Consider the following 22,234-nt stretch of genomic DNA (forward strand, 5'->3'; position numbering starts at 1 on the left):
CATTTAAAATAAGAAACATAAATGATAATAGAGTAAGATAGTTAGAGAAAACAAAAAGAAAAAAAATAGAAATAACAGTATAATAAAAATATCAAAATAATAAGAATAATAATATGATAAAAATTATGAAATAATAAAAATAATATAATATATAACAAAAAACAAAAAGACAAAATAAATACATCAAAATAAAAATTCATAATCACAATCGTAAATTTTCAATAAAATTAATCATCGAAAAACAAATTTGCAATAATCACTCTAGCTTGTATAGCATTAATATTAAATAAGTCAAACATAGAAATTGTTAAAATTAGTGTGTTGACGGTGGAGCTTGCACGCCAGATGAATGAGCTTCTTCCATAATTAGAAAAAGTATTAGGTATGTAAAGGAGCTCATTACATCTAGTCATTCTATTTGGCACACGCAATGATAGTCTGCTCAATAATTGAGGACAGTCGATCGAGCCGTTAAGGATGTTCAAAATTGTTGAGATGTCAGCTATCTCCCTTCTTTTGACAAGTGGAAGTAGATGCTGACACCTACAAGCATCTTCATAGGAAGTATAGGATAATCCAAAACGGCTACTGATGTACCTCAAGAATCTCTTCTGAATGCGCTCCAATCTGTCTCTTGCACCAGAGTACTCTGGGTTCCAAACTTGGGATGCAAACTCAACAATACTTCTTACGTATGCACAATATAGTATTTATATTAATTAAACTTAAATAATCAGTTATTAATATAATTGAGTATTCGGCGCTACCAAGAGAAATGTTTTTACATTTATTTAAAAATAATTTTTACATTTCTCTGGTGCCACCCCTGAAATTTATGTAGAATGCGGGCGATCGCCATGACACTTATAAAAACAGTCAAACTACGATGTTAATTGAATAATATGTTAATCAAATGATCAATTTACTTATAAAAATGTATCCCATGTTGTTTATTGCGTGTTTTTGAATGCATTGTGCAATTTTTAACGATGCAGTTGTCCATCTTGCGAGTAATATAAACAAACAGATAAGTTTTTATCGGACACACTTCGAGCACCAAGCATCAAATACGACTATTGTGAATATATAACGCCCAAAGTCACTTTTATTATTATAACATTTCTCTGACTGAAAGTCTACAACGGTTGTCAAAACACTGGATTATACATTATATACTTATTATATGCATAAGTATGAATATGGGTTCATGAATTTAAGTACAAAATTTGGAACGTGTACATCATCAGTTTCCGTGGTGTAGTGGTTATCACATCCGCCTAACACGCGGAAGGCCCCCGGTTCGATCCCGGGCGGAAACATTATTTTATTTTTCATTTATTATTTTTTTCTTCATTTATATTATTATATATATACGAATAAACAACACTTCAAACAAGAAATTGAAAAAAAAAGTTATTCCACTTAAAATCAAATCAATTAAAGAATATTAAAAATATACTTACATACATATTATGACACATTTTCTCATTCAAGTGCTCCGAACTTTATTCGATCCAATTAAAGAACTTCTAATGATACTCGAAAATATTATTTCTATATATTTTTTAGGAAAAGAGTTTAAACTTTTTATCATTAAAAACTTATGATAAAACGACACGATTAAATACTATCGAATATTTTCAATTCAGTAACGCTATATTGACTATTTTTACTAACCTCTTCTTATTGTATGTATTTCATTTAAAAAAAATACCAGTAAGCCAGCGTAAATAAAAGAATAAATATTATCAATCAAAAATATTATATTTTTGTATGGAAAATATATTTTTTTAATTATATATTTTCCAATTGATTTTTTATAAAACATTACATATTCAAAAAAATAAATAATTAAATGAAAAAATAAAATAATGTTTCCGCCCGGGATCGAACCGGGGGCCTTCCGCGTGTTAGGCGGATGTGATAACCACTACACCACGGAAACTCGACTGGTCAGTGTTCAATTTATCATACTAAAATTTGTTGATTTATTTACGAATAAATTTTATGTATTCTAAATGAATTAATACTAAATAATAAATAATTATAATAAATAATAAGTAGCTGAATACATTTTATCTTCAAAATATAGAGTTAAAAATGTACGTAAAAGTGCATAAAACTATATGAGATTTAGAGACATCTATGCGTAATTTTTTAAACTACATATTTTATATTTGTATTTAGTTTATCATTATCAAATTATAATTAACTATTGTTTCTACCCGGCTTCGCTCGGTATTTGTAATATAAACCGCTTAAACACAGCCAATCTAATAGTAAACATTTTATTAAATTTATTAGAATATTCATTTTTTGTTATTAAATTGAACGTCACGGAATGTACCACCCATACAAACTATATACTAGACCCATATACTAGATTTTAATAATTATAATTCGTTATTTATTAATAACTAGTTGTTTTACCCGGCTTCGCTCAGTATTTGTAATATAATCATCTTAAACATAGCGAATCTATTAGTAAATATTCTTTTTTTATTTTTTATTATTTTTATTATTAATTTATTTGAATCGAAAAAAATATATATGGAATCGAAACCATATCGAATCGTCGACTTTGATTTGTTTTCGATGTTACAAAGTCTCTTTCGAAATAATATGTATATTACATATAGATTAGATAGTACAAAAATAATAAACCTTAAATTTAATTGCATAAATACAAATTTCAATCTAATTGGATCAGTCATTATTTTACCTTCCGAAGAAAAATACTAATTGCGTCCAATGTTTTTACAGCGAGATCCTTTTTCTCGGAAAGGGTGAAATTGATATAAGCGATATTTTTATATCATGTATTTAATTTTTGCAAAACGCACATGAAAGAGAGTTTACGATTTTCCCCTCGAGGAAAAAAGCAGCACGCTCACGAATGAATGAATATTATTTTGTATGCCTTGTTGCAAAAAACGATCAATTCTTACGTTTCAAGACTTGGGATCAATCATTTTCTCATTTATCGGTTTGTGATACGACCGAAACGACAGCACGCCACTGAGATATCAATCAAAATGGAATAAAACGATACGCTAAGTGTAATTCGTATGAACGCAAATGACGAAAAAAAAGCAGGCTCGCGAAAAAAGCAACAGGCTTACACCGTTCGCACAAAGCTGAGCATTTTTAGATAATTTCACGAATTTATTGTTATACCTGTTTGGTAAATATCTTACAGTGAAACTGTTATTGTCAGTGAGATTATAATATCACTGATTCAAGCAGTGGCAATGCATGTAACAATAGAATTACAATAACAATTTACTACCAACGCTAACTTAACCTAACCTTAAACAAATAAAACTAGCCCTAATGTAACCTAACCTAACCTTAAATAAATAAAACCAACCCTAATTTAACCTAACCTAACCTAACCATAAATAAATAAAACCAACCCTAAAGAAACCTAACCTTAAATAAATTAGTGTTGGCTATTAAGATATTACTTGTGTTGTACCCGATGAAATATCATTGCATGGGTTATGGCATATTAAGTTATTAAATAAAATAAAAAACTAAAAGAAATGTGTCGATGCTGTGTTCGATCCGCACGCGGTCGTAATTTTTTCTAATACCTTTTAAATATATTTAATTTAATATTTATATTTAATATGAAAAAAGGTAAAAAATACCTACCTACCTACATATAAAAAATACAAAACTCCAATAGAAAAATTAATTAATTAATTTTTTCAATACATGGCGGTAAATACTCAGCGACTTTGTATTTACCAAACAGTATTTATAGAAGCTTTTTCTTTTGTTGTTATATTGTACGTTTTGTTGGTACATATGTGCTTCGAATCGAAACAACTATTAGGGCCGGGCCGCACCGTGCAACTTGCGAGCGACTTGGTTGAGGGCAACCAGACCAATGCATGCAGGTAGATGGGACATGCTACACCCGTCAACTTGTTTGTCGCACACATTTTCATACATTTTTTCGTGTCGCATAACTAGTCGGCCGACAAAGTTGCACGGTGCGGCCCGGCCCATATAGTACGGCGAGCGTTATCTCAGATATACAGACAGACAGACAGACACACAGAACAATTTCACTAATAGAGGTCAGTGAATATGTAATTTCCGTACTGGAAATCTAACTATACCCAGTGAAAATGTAATTGGATATAATTTAACTGAATCGTCAGTGAAATTATAATTTCACCGTAACATATAAATATACATCGTCTGAATACGTTGTACAACTAATTGATAAAAAAAAAATCATTTATATATGTGATTCAATTCTTTTGTCAATATTATAATACCGTTATCCTTAAATACACTTTCAATATACTGGTACAAGTTTTTTGTTTGTTTGTTTTTCTTATCTCTTTTTTTTATCTCTCACATAGTTCTTTGATTGTTATATTGCTGTCGCGATTGAAATAGTTTTCTCATGCTTGAAGAGCAAAATAAAACACATGTTTACATTTGATAGACAGGCTATGAATAAAAAAGGAGGTAGTGCAAACAAAGCAACCTTCGTTTCAAACATCTTTTTCAGAGGGATTGGCTTTGTCAAACATTTCTCGTCCCAATGCGCCTTGTTCGCCTGAAAGCATTTCGAAACATTCCTTCTTTCCGATAAGTTTGACTTTCATACAAAGATAACATAATATACAAAATATGGTCATAAAGAACCAGACGAAACATAATATAAAATTAATTAAAAACAAACAAAAACGACAGATATAACAAGGTAAAGGTCAAATTCTACGATAGCATAATCTACATACATATAAAACATGTGATCAAAAATTTTCATACATGTTGAGACAATCTCGTATAACCAGTTAAATAGACTTCAAATAAAAAACTATCCTTATATTTTTCGTTTCTATTTACTTCCACCAAGGGTTTTAAAGGTTTCGTGACTATATCACACATGGTGAACTCGCAAACGTTACTAAACTCTCACGGAATATCTGGCATTCGAAAATTCCACCCATCGAGAGTCACACGCGAATTATCACACTAATGAGGATTCAAGTGTCAGATATTCCGTGTTCACTATTTTCGTGGTAACGATTGTCGTGTACGAGATCGCCACGTGCGAAATATTCCGTTAACTGTTTTTAAGATACATTTAGGTCTGTATGTAGACATATATTATGTATGCATAAAAAATGAGGTACTGCAGTACCCCAAGCATTTTTTTCAAACCGCAAAAACATTTTTCACGAGCCGCCACTGTACCTACCCTCAATTTTTCACCACTGTCTGATTAAATATACATTCGTAATTATATACAACTTGTCAATGTACTGTGATAAAAAAAATAAAAAAGGATTTTATAATATAATGCATTTTTATTATACACTATATGCACATACATATTTTGTATATTATTTTCATGTGTCCGCTAATGTCCATTTACATCTATAATGGGACTTTCGTAAGGTTTTAGCGAATTAACAAGTTAGTTTCCCGTATTTTTTAATTTAATAATAATAATAATAACTTTTTATTCCAGACGATAGGGAGAATAGTGCAATCCCAACGCCCATATAAATAATATATACATATGTATATAATAAAACCAATATTATTGGAAATTAGTAAAAAAAAAAATAATACATAAATAAATATATATAATATAAATAATAATAATAATAAATAATAATAAGAATAATGAATTAATGAATCAATTTAATGTCTATTTAAGGTGGTCGGTGGAGTAGTTCCATCCATCGAACATAAAGTGAAGAATGCAAATGAGAAGATTTATTTATTTATTTAATTTATTATTATTTTAAAATAATAACAACAATAAAATGACCAGTGTGACCTGACAGGTTGCCCCAAAGCGTCACACCGGTCTTAAGATGTAGCAGCAAGAAGATAAATAGACGATAAAAATATACGAAGACGTAGAGAGGCCGCTTTCATCCTGAGAATGGCCCCAAAGTGAGGCACATGCCCTTCCACAAACATTTGCGATTTTGAATTAACTTGACTTTGAATTATTATATATTATTTTAAATTAGCACATGTTGATATGTTGATTTTGATATTTAAATACTATTAACATTAAATAAAGTATTAAAAAAATGTTGACTGCGGCGCATGTTTTTTCTTTTACTATTATTTAACACAAAAACAGAATATTTTATTTTGGAAATTGTAAAATAAGTCAACCTAAAGGTTTTTTTTATTAAAATTATTATTATCCCAGGGCCCGGGCTCGCTCTCGACGCAGCAAGAAGCCAAATAAAATTAATTGATTTTCAATTGTTAATTGATCTTTAAATTAAATTTAAAAAAAAAATTGACGCATTTAATTTAAAATAAATTAAATTACGCATTTGTTTAATAGAAAATCCTTATAAAATATTCAAAACTTCTGAACCCTATTGATCAAACTCGATATTCCAAGATCATTTATGTGATACATGAGCAAAATTTCAATAAATGGGGGGTACAAAGTCTAAAGCCCGGATAACCAGCGTGCCGTTCATTGTTCAAATGTTGTACATGCATTGTCAAAGGTTTGCTGAACCTTTTTTACAAAGCATTTACAACAATTGAACAATGAGCGGCGCGCTTTGGGCCCGTAAAAACAAACCTGCAATTTCCTCAGAGGGTTGACGATAGCGCAATATCTTTCAGCCGACAAGGCGGTCAGTGTGAAGACAGACACTCCGATGGATATATCCCTGGCACATTCTGACATTTTGCAAAGTGCCCCTCCCCAGGGCCATGATTCCAGGGTGTAAATCAAAGAGGCGAACGGCACGGACGTCACGATCACCAGCAGATCGGCCAGAGCCAACGAGAAGATATACCTGGACAAGAAAAAGTTAAAAATAAATGTTTAGAACGACTGTTCCACAATCACTGGGTATATTTTGCCACGTCGACCACAAGCCCGGCTAGCTCAGTCGGTAGAGCATGAGACTCTTAATCTCAGGGTCGTGGGTTCGAGCCCCACGTTGGGCGGAATCTCTTTTTGTTTATTTTTTATTTTACAAGTGTATTAATAAATATTCTAAATAATTTATTAAAAGATATTGCAACAATGATAATAATTTTGTATAAAAATATATTTTGTATAATTGTATCCATTGGATCCGTCTTGTTGAAGCGTGTGGAATCTACGGTCGATTTGGGTATCACTTTTGATCCTCAACTAACATTTCACAACCACATCAAGACACTCGCTGATGTTTCCTATCGTTGACTAGGATTTGTCTTGAGATATGCTTGGTCAGGGCTGGCGAGAGGTCTAAAATTAAGCACTTTAAATTTTTTATATAAGCTAGATTCTTATCTAGGGTTGTCAGGCGTCCTGATTAATCTGGATTGTCACCAGTTCTAAGTCTCGTTTCCCGGTGTCCCGAACAAACCTCTCAGGACGCCCAAATGTCCCGGTTTACTACTTTTTAAATTCCTACAGAAGTTTTTCATTCAGAATTAAAAAATATGTAACATAAGCTATAAAAAAAGTCGATGACAGATAAAAGAAATAGACTTTCTGTGGATACTATTGAAAGTATTCTACATAAAATGCATTGAAAACTATGATTTAAATTGTTGCCAAATGTATGATTATCTAATTATTACAAACAAAATGCTCTTGCAAAAGGCTAAATCTAATGAAAAGTATAAAAAATATAGATTTTAGAAATCTATTTATTAAAAAAATTGTATTTTTTTAATTTAGATGTTTATGGTTGCTTTTGTTTCTATTCGTTGTTTTATATTAAATTGTCAATTGTTTTAAGGAATAAATTAATTATAGGTAGAGTTAAGAAAGCAAAAACTGCAGGAGGTGTTCAAATATATAATGCCCTTTCTGACAGCATTAGAGGTGCTAGTAACATTGGTGCTTTCTTTGGGGGTGTTAATCAATACCTCTGTGGAAGATGACGTAATTATATATGTAAGTTTAATAAAATGTTTGGAATTATATTATATTATTTTAGGGTTACTAATTGTAGTTTTGTTTAATGTTGTTGACTATGTTATATAATAGTTGTTAGTTTTAGTATAAAATTGTTAATTGTTAAATAATTCATTAGCAATTTGCTATTTAATAACAATTTGCTATTTTAATCGTGATGTACCTACATACATATTTAGTAAACAAAAAATTAATTGTAAAAACTAATTTATCTAGATCGTGACGTGTCATTCAATACTGTCAATTTAGAGCTTTTAGAGTGGCTGAACTTAGACAATATATAAATGGAAAATATTGAATTGTAATCCAGTTCTATCTGGAAACAAAAGTTTTTTTCCATTTGAGAAATGACATGGAAATAATGCGAATACAATACTAACAATATTTTCTACTACGCACGTTTGTGAGTCATTATTTTCCGAATATAACTTAAAAAGTCCAGTTTGAAAAATGCATTGACTTACGAATCTAGTTGGGTACATATGTATGTATGTACATATATTGTTGAAGTTAAATAAAAAATTAAAAGTAAAAAATAAAATGGTTCCAAATAAACAGCAAAAAAAGATCTCATTACTAAATAATTGTTTCCTATTTTTATGTTCCTATTTATATTTAAATTCTATTTTTTTTATTATCACTTTAAAATTGAATGTTTTATTGTAAGCTTGTTTTTAAAACTATTTTTTATATTACATATTCATGTGTACTATTTATTTATTATATTATATTTTTTTATTTCACGAATCTTTATACATTTGATGAAATTTTTTCAATGAGGTTTTTATTTTTTATTTAATTTTTTTTCATTAAAAATTTCTTGGCACGCCTGAAATTTAGTAAATAAATATTTGGAAATTTTTGCACGCGAGCGTAAAAGGGTTTGTCTGACTCTTCGTTTTCGTGCTTGCTTTTCAACTTGCTTTTGAGAAGTAAGTTAGAGTATAATGCGATTATGTTGAATCCGCATGAAGCAAATTACTCTCTCATGATAGAGAAAGTGCAAAAAGCATTTCTTCATTTCTTATATAGGAAAGAGCATGTTTATTACTCTACTCCTTTCCTTTTGTAAAATTCCCTTGAACTTCGCAGAAACTTTTCATTAATTCGTTTTGTTCTCCAGCTCCAGCGTGGTAATACGTCATGCCCGTCGTTGCTGGAACGCTGCTGGATTTTATATACCTAATAATTATGTATATGTGTGGTAGATATCATCATTTGATGGTTGTACCTCGTGTTTGCACAGTTCTTTATCGAATGACTCAAATTCCAAGAGCTGTCCAACTTCTCAATGAAATCGAGTCTGAATGTGATATTTTCCACCTCAGTGAGCGTAGATTATCGAATATTATTTTAAACTATTTGTCCGGTAGCCTGCGCTCATCATTATTTTCATAATTAAATGTGATGTATGAGTGGAATTTTGATCTTCTCACTTTCATTTGGGATGTTTTGAATTTGCGGTTGGTTCTTTTATGTACATATATTGGTTCTGGCTATATATAGATGCAAGACATTCCTTATTTGATATTTTTACTTTATCTGCTATTATTATAATGCTATTGTTTTTCATGATTATGTATAAATTTAATTTTTATCTGTGTATATATGTATATATTTTTATTTTCCTCATCTATTTGTATTTTTCGACCATTGTGGCGCAATGTAATACCACAATGATCCAAACTTAAACTTAAAATAAATAATATTACCTAGATTTTTATTTGAAAATGATTTAATGTTCCCACGTCTCGTTTTTGGCGCCCATGCCAAATTTTCACCACAGCCGACAGGTACATATGGAAGAAGGCTCAAACGTGTGCAACAGATGAGTGAAACGCATGAAATATTTACAGACAAAGAACATATTAAAAGTGGTTGAACCACGAGTGGTTGAACCATGCGAAAATAATTTTCTTCGTCAAATTACGACGCATAAAATCATATTTGGTTTGAAAGGAATCCACTTTACGACTCACTAGACAAATGGCGGATCGTTTTCCAGCGGGAGAAATCTCGGCCGAATGAAAACGCTAAAATGGAACAAAAGATTTATCTACGCCATTTTATCTTCCCGCCGATCCTTCTTCTCGGCGAGAGGAAAAATCATAATGTATTTCGCTCGAGATAGCTCTGCGTCCGACAAAATATAAAATATCGAACCTCAAGATTGCACACAATCGGAAAACAATGTGTCAGTCAGAAAATTTTCATTCTAGAGACAGACGAGCCAGTGGTGGCGCGCCGTGACTATGCAAATTCAATATAACTTTTCTATGACATCTATCTAGTTATGACGATCACGTTTCAAACTCGCTGTTAAGTTTAACACTTTCGCTTGTGTTCTGATTCAAAATTATAATTCCGACAGTACATGGCTAAGTTTAACACAACAAATCACTTTGGGCGATAGAATGCGAGAGAATACGGAATTTAAGTTAGGGCATAAACATAAGATTTACATCCTAAATCGAGTTAAGTTACATCTCGTATTATTACTGTATGGTTGAAAAGTTGTTTAAATATGAAACGTTTCAATTTTGACAAATACCTTTTTGGGTGAATTGGGTTTTAAAACAATTTCAGTCGAGGATTACGACCGGAAGACGAAATAATAACATTGATATTATTAAAGAATACCTTTCGGCTTTCGAGTCTGGAATTAAATTATTATCCGGCTCGAGACCGTTTTTATGGAAAAATTAAAAAATAGATCCGGATTCTGATTTTAAGCTCCTCGTTCGAACACAACGAGGAAATAATCCACAGGGGAATTTTGCCTCAATTTCACATACAATATACGAGTATAAGCTGTCAAATGTCACTTAACATATGGTGTATGTTACAGACTTTTTTGATTCATTCAATATTATAAAAAAAATATGTGTATAATACATAGTATACAGACATATCAAAACCAGGTCTAGACATTTTGTCAATGTAATTTTATTTTGTATTTTCAATAAGTATTCGTCATGCAAATATATGTAAGTTAATACTTATTAAGAGAGGGCTTAATCTGAGTTTAATGGGGGCTGATAGATGACTTGTACTTGAAAAGATTATATAATTTATATGAAAAATATGATTTAATGTATTTTTGAGATTAGAATTTCAGAAAAAAATATTATCCCTATTTAATATGTTCGATGAAACAAAAGCGTACCTCGCAAGCGAATAATTTGTTCAGACGTTTAAGAAAGCCTGGTGTAGAATATTATTTTATTTTTACATAGATAATGGTAAATTAAAAAAATAGTAAGATAAATGAAATGAAAGATTAAAATTAAATTAGATAAATTGCCATAGATAAATAACCAGGAAGGCCTAATCAGTAGACCCCAATGCGCCTGGACAATTAATTACTAACATTGCAGCATTTTTATTACATACCTCTTCTTAGCTTGTTACATAAATCGCTGTATTTACATATAGAAAGGCTGAAGAACACGAAATTAACATTTAATTAATTAATAAATCAATCCATGGATCTATGGATTTAGACTTGCATGTACATACATTTTTACATATTTTACCTAGGTTTATGTACATAAATCAAATTCGGATATTTGTGACATCGGGTAGGATGATTTTTGCCAATTTGATGGAGGAACCGTTTCAAAAAAGAAACGATCGACTTGGAGTGACAAATATCCTAGTCTGACCAGCAGTATTAAATATAAGCACGGGATCGAGCCCGGTAACCTCTCGGTGCTAAACATAAACGCTACCACCGTGCCATACTACTAGCTATATGAGCTCAATAGGCCACTGTTCGAAGAAGAGTATCGTCAAAAGTCTGCATGATTATATACATACGTTAACCGTATATTATATGTATGTATTCAAAATAGATTGGGATATTTGTGTGATAGATCAGGGTATCTCAAAATTAATTATTACTGATTTATTTGATATGTTCGCTAAATTCAAATTTTCTCATCAAAAAGAAATGCAAGACTAAACAATTTTTAAATTTGGGTTCAATAATAAATTAACAATTTAAAAGAAAATGATCGAATTCATTTTGTCTCAGGTGACAAAATGTCTAGTCCCGGTTCTGATATGTATGTATATTATGTATTATAATACAATAAAAAAATACAAAGCATGTTTTGAAAATGATCGAGCGCTCCCATTCGTGAAAATTTCTGTGAAAGAAGTGTTCGAATAGTACCCGAGAGAAAGTAATAGGGTGCAAAGAAGGCCACGTGGGAAATGGGGAGAATAAATTAAAAAAAAATGTGTGGGATGAAATGGACAAGAACTATCCAAAACAGAGACGAATAGAAGTGTGTTGGAGAAGTCTTTATCCAACAGTGGCTGGCGAATAGCTATAAATAATGATGATAATTGATAATATTATGTATAAATTTGAAATTATGTTATAATTTCAAAAAATCTGTTGAAAAATTGAGAGTAGATGACCAATTTTCTGAGGAACCGTTTCAAAGAAATTTAAACTGTTTAAATTGACAAACTTATATAGGACACTTGAAGTCACAAAGACTGCAAAAATATGTATGTACTTTGGTTGCAAACAAAATTTCAAAATCAAAAGCGATTACCAAAATTTGGATGCATTTGAACTCGGTTATTGCGAGACTGAACCAAAGTAAAAATATTTCCTAAATATATATTTTTAAATTAAATGCCAAAGTAATATATACATTTATTGTAATATATTATTACAAAAGATTGATCTTATTATTTAAAAATATTCCTTCGAGCCGGATTTGAACCAGCGACCTATGGATAACCATGACTTTTGAATTACACTACAGTCCACCGCTCTACCAACTGAGCTATCGAAGGCACATACAACCACTGCAAAAAATTTGAGCAATTCCAATTTATATAATTCGCATTTTTTTAAATAATTCCCCTCTACAAAGTTATGCTTCCACTCAAATTACACATAATCACACATTTTGATGAACATAGTAAAAAAAAAATTAACCTAAAACGACTCATCTTATCCTTCATTCGTTCAACTTGAGTTCAGTAGTATCATTTATTACTAAATAATCTCACGTCGCGTGAATAAAACGCCTGAATTTATCATTTCCGGGACACTGATTAATTTTTCGCTCGAGGGCAGGGACGTAGTAGACGTTTAATTTTTTTTTTAATATTGTCTAAAATTCATTCTCCCCTCTTGTCCTACTGAGCAAAGACAAGCTTTTGCATACCGATAAAGCGTCCTTCACGTAATAATAACAAATGATAAAAAATAGTAAGGGTCATTTCAGATTTCGTACATTCGGCAAGGTAGGAAGAGCTGTCTAAAAATATTTTTAAAATGAATAAAAAAAATGTTTCCGCCCGGGATCGAACCGGGGGCCTTCCGCGTGTTAGGCGGATGTGATAACCACTACACCACGGAAACCATATACATATATGGTTGCAGTAAGAAAACAACCAGACCATCTGTCAGTACTTTAACCCTTTGGCTGCTACGAGGTTTTTCAATGTCCAAGCGAAAAATGCTAACATTTGTAATTATTTAAATAAATATAATATTTTTTTTTACATACTTACTTCGCCGAACACTCGTAATTTTTATAATACTTTATATACATTTTTAAGAAGCAGTCGTGGACTCGTGCTCTCTCTTTCTGTCTTGCTTTTACATGCGTGCGTGCGAAAGACATACCTACATATATACACTAAATAAGTTTTGACGATTTTTTTCCGACGCTTTATTCTTTTCAATAATCTATTTTTAGATATCGATGTATCCTTACAACATGCGATATATTCGAAACAGGTAGCGGTCTTTCTCTCTTTCTTTCTTGGTTTTAATTGTGTACGTGTGAGCGAGACACACAAGGATGCGAAGTTTCTAATAATCAAATAATTTTTCAACATGTATCATAAACATTTTGTATGCATTTCAGTTGCATTTGATTGATTGCATGAATTCGTGACGTCTCGTGACCTATATAATTGAAAGCGGATTTCTATTGTTTATTGCCATTTATTTTAACTCTGCAAAATGATATCGGACAGTGAAAGTGATGAAAGCGAAATAATAGCTCCTCGCCGAGGAACTCGACAAATCAGCAGCTCTACTGATTCTGAAAATGAATTTATCGACAATAATCAATTCCCAAGTAATAACTCCTTATATGACATTGACAACGAACCCGAAATTTACTTTGATGATGAACCCGAAATTGAAGAGCTTTTATTTAAAAAAATGATAAATATTTATAAAGCTTGATTGAAAAATAAATATAAATACGTATATAAAAAAAATGTTTCGTGCCACTGATGCGCTGGTGGCTCAAAGAAAGTATTGAAATACGACAATTAATGACGTCAACAACGATCGTCGTAGCAATCTTCGCCGATTTCAAAACAACGATTTATCGTTGTTGTAGCAGTCAAAGGGTTAACCAGACGCAGACCAATTGATCAAATACATAACAGTACCAACAGCAAGAGATGTATAGAAATCTAGTATGATTTGTTATACATTAATTTTTGATCCTGATGAAGTTAAGTTTATTTTAGTATAGTATTATATTATTAAGTTTAAGCTACAAAGATCCTGAGTACAAGAAGATGTGGAGTAAAACAATTTGGCAACACAATTTGGTCAGAATTTATATCGCCTTTTTGGTCAGAATATTATTATCATTTTGGTCAAAATTATATTATTCATGGTCAGAATCATATTATTCATGGTCAGAATTATATTATTCTTGGTGAGAATAAAAATGTGAGACGGTCATAATAACAATGTAGGACGATTAGAATAAAAAAAATATTAAATAATTATAATTAACATTTATAATGAATGATGATAGTATATACAATAAATATTCATAACGGCAAAATATGCGAATACAAGTTCAAAATACATAATATGTTTTTGGTATCTTTTGACAGGTATTGAAATGTCAAAAATGTTGCCAGTCACAAAAATGAAATTTAATAGAAACCTTATAATAAAAATATACATGAAACACATTTTTTTAATTATTGCATCAGATTAAAAGATATGCATTCATATGTACCTATATATGTACATATGTTTAATATATATATAATATTTAATATATAATTACATACTTTCTGCGAACGATTTTGATATTGTAGGTTATGATGGCTAAATACTCGAATTTTGGCAATTTCTCTACACTCTTGACAGCTTAATGAAACGTATGAACTGTTATTGTTTTAAGTTGTTTTATTATAAATGGCATATATTTGGTGTTACAACGACAGCGCTATTTTCAACCGAAAAAAAATATTCTGACCGTGTATCAACAAAATTCTGACCATTTAATATAAATTCTGACCATCTAATATTAATTCTGACCGCTTATATTTTGAACGATGTACTCTGACCACTTAATATAAATTCTGACCCGAAAAATACAAGCCAAACAATTTTGCTCATATTGTGTTGGATTGGGTTTGCTTTAAGAGCAGAAATCTTTAAGAATTGAATAAAACATTGGGTCTTCGACCAGATGGGACTCTTTCGTATGGGGCTCGATGCTTTTCAAATAATAATAGACCTCTCCATTAGTGTTCAAAGTAAGGGAGCAAAATAGCATGGTTTTTCTAATAAATTGACAATAATGAACCATTTTTTGTGCGAAAAGCATCAAACCAACGCTTACTTCTAGTCTGGGGTACTGAGCATCTCAACCAAACTGATTTTTTGTATGAAAAAATATAGACAATATAGACCGCCGAAAAATTTTTCTACGAGCCGCCACTGTTTCCTATCCAATATTGAATTAGGAGATAAAATATGAAACTATATATACATAAGACTTTTGAAAAATGTTTCTTCATAAAGATTTTCCGCTTCCAATTCACTTCCTTTTCAAAATCAGAATTGATTTTGAGAAGTAATCAAGATTTTTTCTTAATATTACGTATTAATTTTAATAAAAGCAATAAAATTTTGTTTTGAAACAATAAATATGTGTTTAATTAGGTATGTATGTACATATATACATATATTTGAAAAGGTGTTATTCACGCAACATGCGATGATGCGCATGTTCGTGGAATAAAATGTAAATAATTACTTTATAAAAACCGCGAACATATTCAGTTCATATTAATAACATGAGAAGAACGAGAAGTAATTTTGAAAAATTTTACAAAATTAATTATGCAAAATACCTCACAATGGAAACCTTCAAAACAGTACACAAACTTTTATCATTAAAAGCCTCTTATTGTACGTTTTAAATAAATTATTTTTCGTGACCTTGTCTTGTATTTAATAAAATACCTTTCAATAAGTTTCGAAAAAAAAAGAATTAAAATGTTTCAAATGTTTCAGTTTAATATAAAACGTTTCCGCATTCAAAATTTAAATAATAATTGATTATAACTGACATGAAATAGTATAACGTGATTTACAGCAATCAAGAGTTTAATTCTGTATATTCCAATTTCACTCGGCAAATAACGTGACGAGTACATATAGAGCACTTGCACCAACTATGTTGAAGTTCCTCCAGTGGCTTTTAATTAGAACGAGGTGTAAATTACTCGCCTTTATCTCGTAATAAGGCTCAAACTTCGTCGGTAAGTTGGGGCCTCGGGGATGAAGCGCGATAATAGCATTGCGCGATTTTGTGGGCGCATTCAGATTTCTCAAAGCCCAAAAACGAAGATTCTCGTTTGCAAAGTCGTCGTTTAAAATAATGGAGTGTGGAAATTTCAGCCAAGGCCAAAAATGAGGACTGGCTAAGCCTTCAGTTTGAAATCAGCGTATTTCACGAGCCTTAATCTTGGGCTAGGTCTCAGAAACGGCGACTTTAGCCGCTGAACGACCGTTGGTAATTTCGTACGGAGCGAAACCTTTGCCTTCACGACGAAACTATTGAAGGAACACCTTTGGAAGAATTTGGAAGACCCCGTGCAGGATTATAAAGGTTAAATTGCTTGCTCCAATAATTGCGATTGGATCTAAACTGCTTCGATGTTGTGTGCACTGCGCCTCTAAAGCCTACAATTTGGGTTAATGCAATCGAAATTGGTGCTCTTGTTTGAACTTTCTTGTTAGTAGTTTAGATTTAGACTGAATACAACTGAATTATACACATATTTAGTCGAAAAACGGCGTAAGAGACACAACTGATCATTTTTTTTTTAATTATTGAACTAAATATTTTTATATAATCAAAAATATCTCTTCATTTCGGTTACCAAATAAATAAAAATAAAGAGTGGCTCTAAATATATATGTATAATAACAGCGTAATGATTTTAATCGGACTTTGTAATTATAAGATGGCAATATTTCATCGCAATAACCATCACTCTTTATATCTGTATAAGCCCAAATTAACTGATTAACCAAATTAACCAAATCGACGAAAGCCTTGCATATAATACATACGCAACCGAATTTTTCTGTCATCTGCAATATTTTGAGAAAATAATAAAAGTAAAATTTTATTTGCACGCCAAGTTCAAGGCAAGGATGCTGATAATTTTTGGCCAGTAAGTATTCATTTATTTAAGTTTAAGTTTGGACCATTGTGATATTACAGGAGTCCCTAATGCGCCATAATGGCCGAAAAAATACAAAGATAAATAAAAATATATACAGATAAAATACATTTATAAATAATCATAAAAAAACAATAGTATTATTATAATAACAGAAAAAGTAAAAATATTGAATAACAAAATACATAGTAGGGAATGTCTTGCATTTACAGCCAGCACCAATATATGTATAAGAACTAACCGAAAATACAAAACATCCCTGCGAAGCCCAAATGAAAGTGAGAAGATCAACATTCCACTCACATATCACACCCAATTATGAAAATAATGATGAGCGCAGGCTACCAGGCAAATAGGTTAAATAATCTCTGATAACCTACATAACTGAGGTGAAAAATATCACATTCAGACTAAGCAGCAACGATTTCATTGAGAAAATAGATAACTCTTGGAATTCGAGTCATTCGATAAAGAACTGTGCAAACAGGAGGTACAATCATCAAATGATGATATCTACAACCACGCATATAATTATTAGGGATATAAAGTCCCAACTGTTCCAGCATCTACGTCATGACGTATTACCACGTAGAAGCTGGAGAGCAAAACGAATTGATGAGAAGTTTCTCCGAAGTTCAAGGGAATTATACAAAAGGAAAGGAGTAGGGTAGATATGTATATGGGTGATAAACATGCTCGTTCCCATATATGTATGTAGGAAGCGAAGAAATGCTTTTTGCACTTTCTCAATTAGAGAGTAATTTGCTTCATGTGGATTCCACATCACATCCAATAATAAAAATAATGATGAGCGCAGGCTACCAGGCAAATATGTAGGTTAAAATAATTTCCGATAATCTACGCTCACTTATCACATTCAGGCACAATAGCAACTGTTTCATAATAGCTCATAGCTCTTGAAATAAGAGCCATCCGATAAAGTAGTATAGACCTTCTAAGAAATTTGATGTATTTAGTAAAACAATGAATACTTTTTCTTCAACCCTGAGGCTTAAACATGAATATTAAATATTTTGACTTTAAGACATTTTTCGTATTTTAGATTTATTTAAAGAGACTTTTTATATAACACATTTTATTTTAAAAAATTTGTGGGATTTTATTGAAATTTCACAATGTATGATTAATTAAATATCATTAGTAAACAGCAGTAGTCCACTGTCATATAATACCTAACATTGCAGTTTATTAAACTGCAATCGGTTTTATCTGGCAATATTATTTTACTACCACTTCCATTTCTAGATTTGTTTCCATTTTTGCATGCACATCATCGAAAATGAGAATTTAATGAGCTCGTTATACAGCAATTCGATAGGGAAATGTTTGAAACAAATAAATTCCGTCAATCAGGCAAACAAATAAAACTGTAGATACGTATAATCATATACAGCACTAGCAATTCTGCGTATGCCATAATAGATCTCGATTCAATAGAAGTACGCAAATGCGAAATATTCACTGTACATATGAATTCAACGTGTGTATTATTGAATGCTAAAACTTTCCATTCATAATAAAATTGAACTAATTTTAATTGGCAAACCGAAATATCGAAACGTGTTTAAACAAACCGACCGCGTTCAAACAAGACCGAACCGGTTGACATTCGATTACATATTATATGTATGTACGTGTATATATATATAAGTTTACTTTCTCTTGACTCAACTCTAGCCCGTGGCAGTTAGAGTGTTAACGAATTCAATTCGCTCTAGTTATCTTATTTGTTAATTGGCAAACAAGAGCCCATGGTTTCCGTGGTGTAGTGGTTATCACATCCGCCTAACACGCGGAAGGCCCCCGGTTCGATCCCGGGCGGAAACATTTTTTTTTTTAATTATAAATTTAATAATATTTTTCATCAATTTTATTTTCAAACTCGTCCGTGAAACGTTTGGGATATTGTAATATTAAAACAACAAGGAAAACGCAAAACAAACGAAGCAAGAACGGTTCAAAGGAGAGCATAGACACTTGGCTCACATTCAATTTTTTAATTAATTGGCCTTTTAAAATGGTGTAATTATTTTTGGAAGCAGTTCCTATTTATTTATATTTATATCATCATATATATAATATCGCTATTCCGTCTGTGTGTCTGTCTGTCTGAGATAACACTCGCCGTACTATAATAGTCGTTTCGATTCGTCATACATATGTATGTACATAAGTCACAGCTGAACCACTGCCAAACCGCATATATATACAAATAGAAAAGAAAAAAACTTTATATATACTGATCGCTCCTATTGTTTCAGCTAGGCAGAGAATCTACCGCCATCTATTGAAAATTTATTTAATTAATTAATTTTTCTATCGGTGTTTTATATTGTTTACTAGTTGTTTTACCCGGCTTCGCTCAGTATTTTTAACATAAACAGCTTAAACATGGCGAATCTAATAGTAAATAGTCATTTGTTTTTTTATTAAATTTATTTGAATCGAAAAAAAAATGTTCAACCAATCGAATCGACATAGAAACTGACTTGTTTTCGATTTCCAACCAACTATAGTTACAAACTTACAAAGTATCTTTCGAAATTATATATTAGACGATTATATAGAATCCGGCGGCTCCCCCTTTCGCCCCCCCCGACACCCTTCGCCCCCCGGCGCCCCCCGTTCTCCATCTTCATGTCGTAAGGAAATTTTGACTTGTTTTCGAAGTTCCCAACCATTTTCCAACCAACAATATTTACTTACATACAAAGTCTCTTTAGAAATTATGCATATATTAGATATGTAGGTAGGTAGGGAGTTTTTACCATTTTATTCATATTAAACAATTAAATATACTAAATATTAAATTAAATATTTTTAATTGTATTTGAAAAAAAAAACGATCAAACACATGACTGACGACACATTTCTTTTAATTTTTTTTAAATTTAATAACTGAATATACGATGATATGTCATCGGATACAATACTAGTATATAATGGTAATTGTATTATTAGTAGAGTGCGGATAGCCAAGGTGCCGCTCATTGTTCAATTGTTGTAAATGCTTTTTAAAAAAGGTTCGGCAAACCTTTAACAATGCATTTACAACATTTGAACAATGAACGGCACCTTGGTTATCCGGGCTTTAATTATTAGTCACATTGCGATCGCCCAAAAGACAATTTTTGCCATGAAAATTGTGAATACGGAATATTTGGCACTCGAGTTCTCGTTATTATGATGAACTTTTCGGCTGCCAGATGTTCCATTATAGAGATTTTAGTGACTTTTGGGCGAGCGCTTTGTGACCAATAATCACCGAACCATTTAGTGATATACATACTAGTGATAGACCCGATGATGATAGTATAACTAAAAACTACCTACCTACCTACATATAAACAATATAAAACAGCAATAGAAAAAAATATTTATTTAAATTAAATTAATTTATTAAAATTTAATTAATTTATAAAAAATAAATTAATTTATAAAAATTAAATTAATTTTCAATAGATGGCGCTAATTATCGTGTATTTTTCAAGAGGAAATATCCATAACAAACATATACATGTTTTTTCTTGATTCTGCCACCCAAACCCTTATATAGTTACAATCAGGGCCGCGCCTACCATACATACATATGTATGTACAAATGTGTGCAACGCACACAGGCGGCCGACATCTAAAGGCGGCTGAAAGAAATGAGAGTCGAAAATATTATATGCCTCAAAAAATACGAAACAAGACATCGTACTTTTTAAAATGCATTATCTTGTCTTGTTGTGAACTTGAGCTACATATAATTCAGGGAAATAACGGAATAGTAGATTGAGGGTAAGAACACTATAGTTTCATCAATGAACTTGAAAACGTTCAGACTCTCATGTCGTCTGGTGCTGTTCAGAACTAAACGTTTTGGTTTTCTTTCTGTTTTTCTGGTCAATTATCATTGTGATAGCATGCACTTTTTTTATAAATGTGATTTATTCAAATGCTGATAAAATTAAAGAGCAGCAGATTTAAGTTTGCACACAGGCGGCACTGCCCTGGTTATATTACACCTTAAAAAGCCTCTTTCGAAATTCGTTAGAGACTTTCGTTAGTATGTGTGTATGTGTATTTTGGAGATTTTTGAACACCGTTAGGCATATCAAACTGAAACTTAGTATCAGTCACTAAAATCCTTATCGATACGATTTTTTTTTTCAAATTTTTAAGTTGAGTGGCAAGTTGAAATTTTTTATGTTTTTACTTACATTCAATTATCTCCCAAGCCGCTCAACGAATCAAAATGATTTTTTTTTACATGTTATATAAATTATAAATTTTATACAATGATATTTTTTAAATATTTTTACCCCAGCCGAAAGTAGTACTTTTACCCCAGAGAGTCGAGGTTTTTTATGTTTTGCTCCGAAACCTTTCGGTGTATTGAACTGTAATTCCATATCTAGAAGTTTAAGCTTAATAAAAAGTTATATATAAATTTTGTTGAACACCCGTCAACCGTAAGTGGCAGTTTACTCTTGTTCGATTTTTCTTCCACTATTTTTTTCGACCCCTTAAATGCTATTTACGATATACATAATTCAAGTGTAATTCTTGCATCAATGTGATGAAATTTAATCAACCGGTGGGACATTTCCTCTTACTAAATTCAAAAATTTTGTGACCACACGATTTTTTCCACATCACTGAACGTATTAAATTGAAAATTAATATTTGTATTCTTTATGTACTAGCTAAAAGTGTTTTTTTTTTTTAAATTTAAACTGGAATGCATACAGAATATAATATAAAAGAAAGCAGTACAGTGATACAAAAAAGATACAAATATTATAT

At 31.2% G+C, this 22,234-nt stretch overlaps 1 protein-coding gene and 6 non-coding genes across 7 annotated transcripts in view; 3 read left to right on the plus strand and 4 right to left on the minus strand.

Annotated features, from left to right (window-relative positions):
* Positions 1 to 22,234, minus strand: part of LOC143914141 (neuropeptide CCHamide-2 receptor-like) — a 73,723-nt gene that overhangs the window by 41,013 nt on the left and 10,476 nt on the right. Inside the window, exon 2 of the mRNA XM_077434231.1 lies at positions 6,593 to 6,812. Coding sequence (XP_077290357.1) covers positions 6,593 to 6,812 — 220 coding nt within the window. The remainder of the gene's footprint in view (positions 1 to 6,592; positions 6,813 to 22,234) is intronic.
* TRNAV-AAC (transfer RNA valine (anticodon AAC)) lies at positions 1,247 to 1,319 on the plus strand. Its single transcript has one exon. It is a non-coding gene; the product is annotated as a tRNA-Val (tRNA).
* On the minus strand, positions 1,873 to 1,945 carry TRNAV-AAC (transfer RNA valine (anticodon AAC)). The gene has a single exon. It is a non-coding gene; the product is annotated as a tRNA-Val (tRNA).
* On the plus strand, positions 6,894 to 6,966 carry TRNAK-CUU (transfer RNA lysine (anticodon CUU)). The gene has a single exon. It is a non-coding gene; the product is annotated as a tRNA-Lys (tRNA).
* On the minus strand, positions 12,652 to 12,745 carry TRNAY-GUA (transfer RNA tyrosine (anticodon GUA)). The gene is made up of 2 exons: positions 12,709 to 12,745; positions 12,652 to 12,687 (listed from the first exon to the last, which is right to left on the minus strand). It is a non-coding gene; the product is annotated as a tRNA-Tyr (tRNA).
* On the minus strand, positions 13,247 to 13,319 carry TRNAV-AAC (transfer RNA valine (anticodon AAC)). Its single transcript has one exon. It is a non-coding gene; the product is annotated as a tRNA-Val (tRNA).
* TRNAV-AAC (transfer RNA valine (anticodon AAC)) lies at positions 19,198 to 19,270 on the plus strand. The gene has a single exon. It is a non-coding gene; the product is annotated as a tRNA-Val (tRNA).

The sequence above is a fragment of the Arctopsyche grandis genome, chromosome 7 (assembly GCF_051622035.1).
Source record: "Arctopsyche grandis isolate Sample6627 chromosome 7, ASM5162203v2, whole genome shotgun sequence".
Lineage (NCBI taxonomy): Eukaryota > Metazoa > Arthropoda > Insecta > Trichoptera > Hydropsychidae > Arctopsyche > Arctopsyche grandis.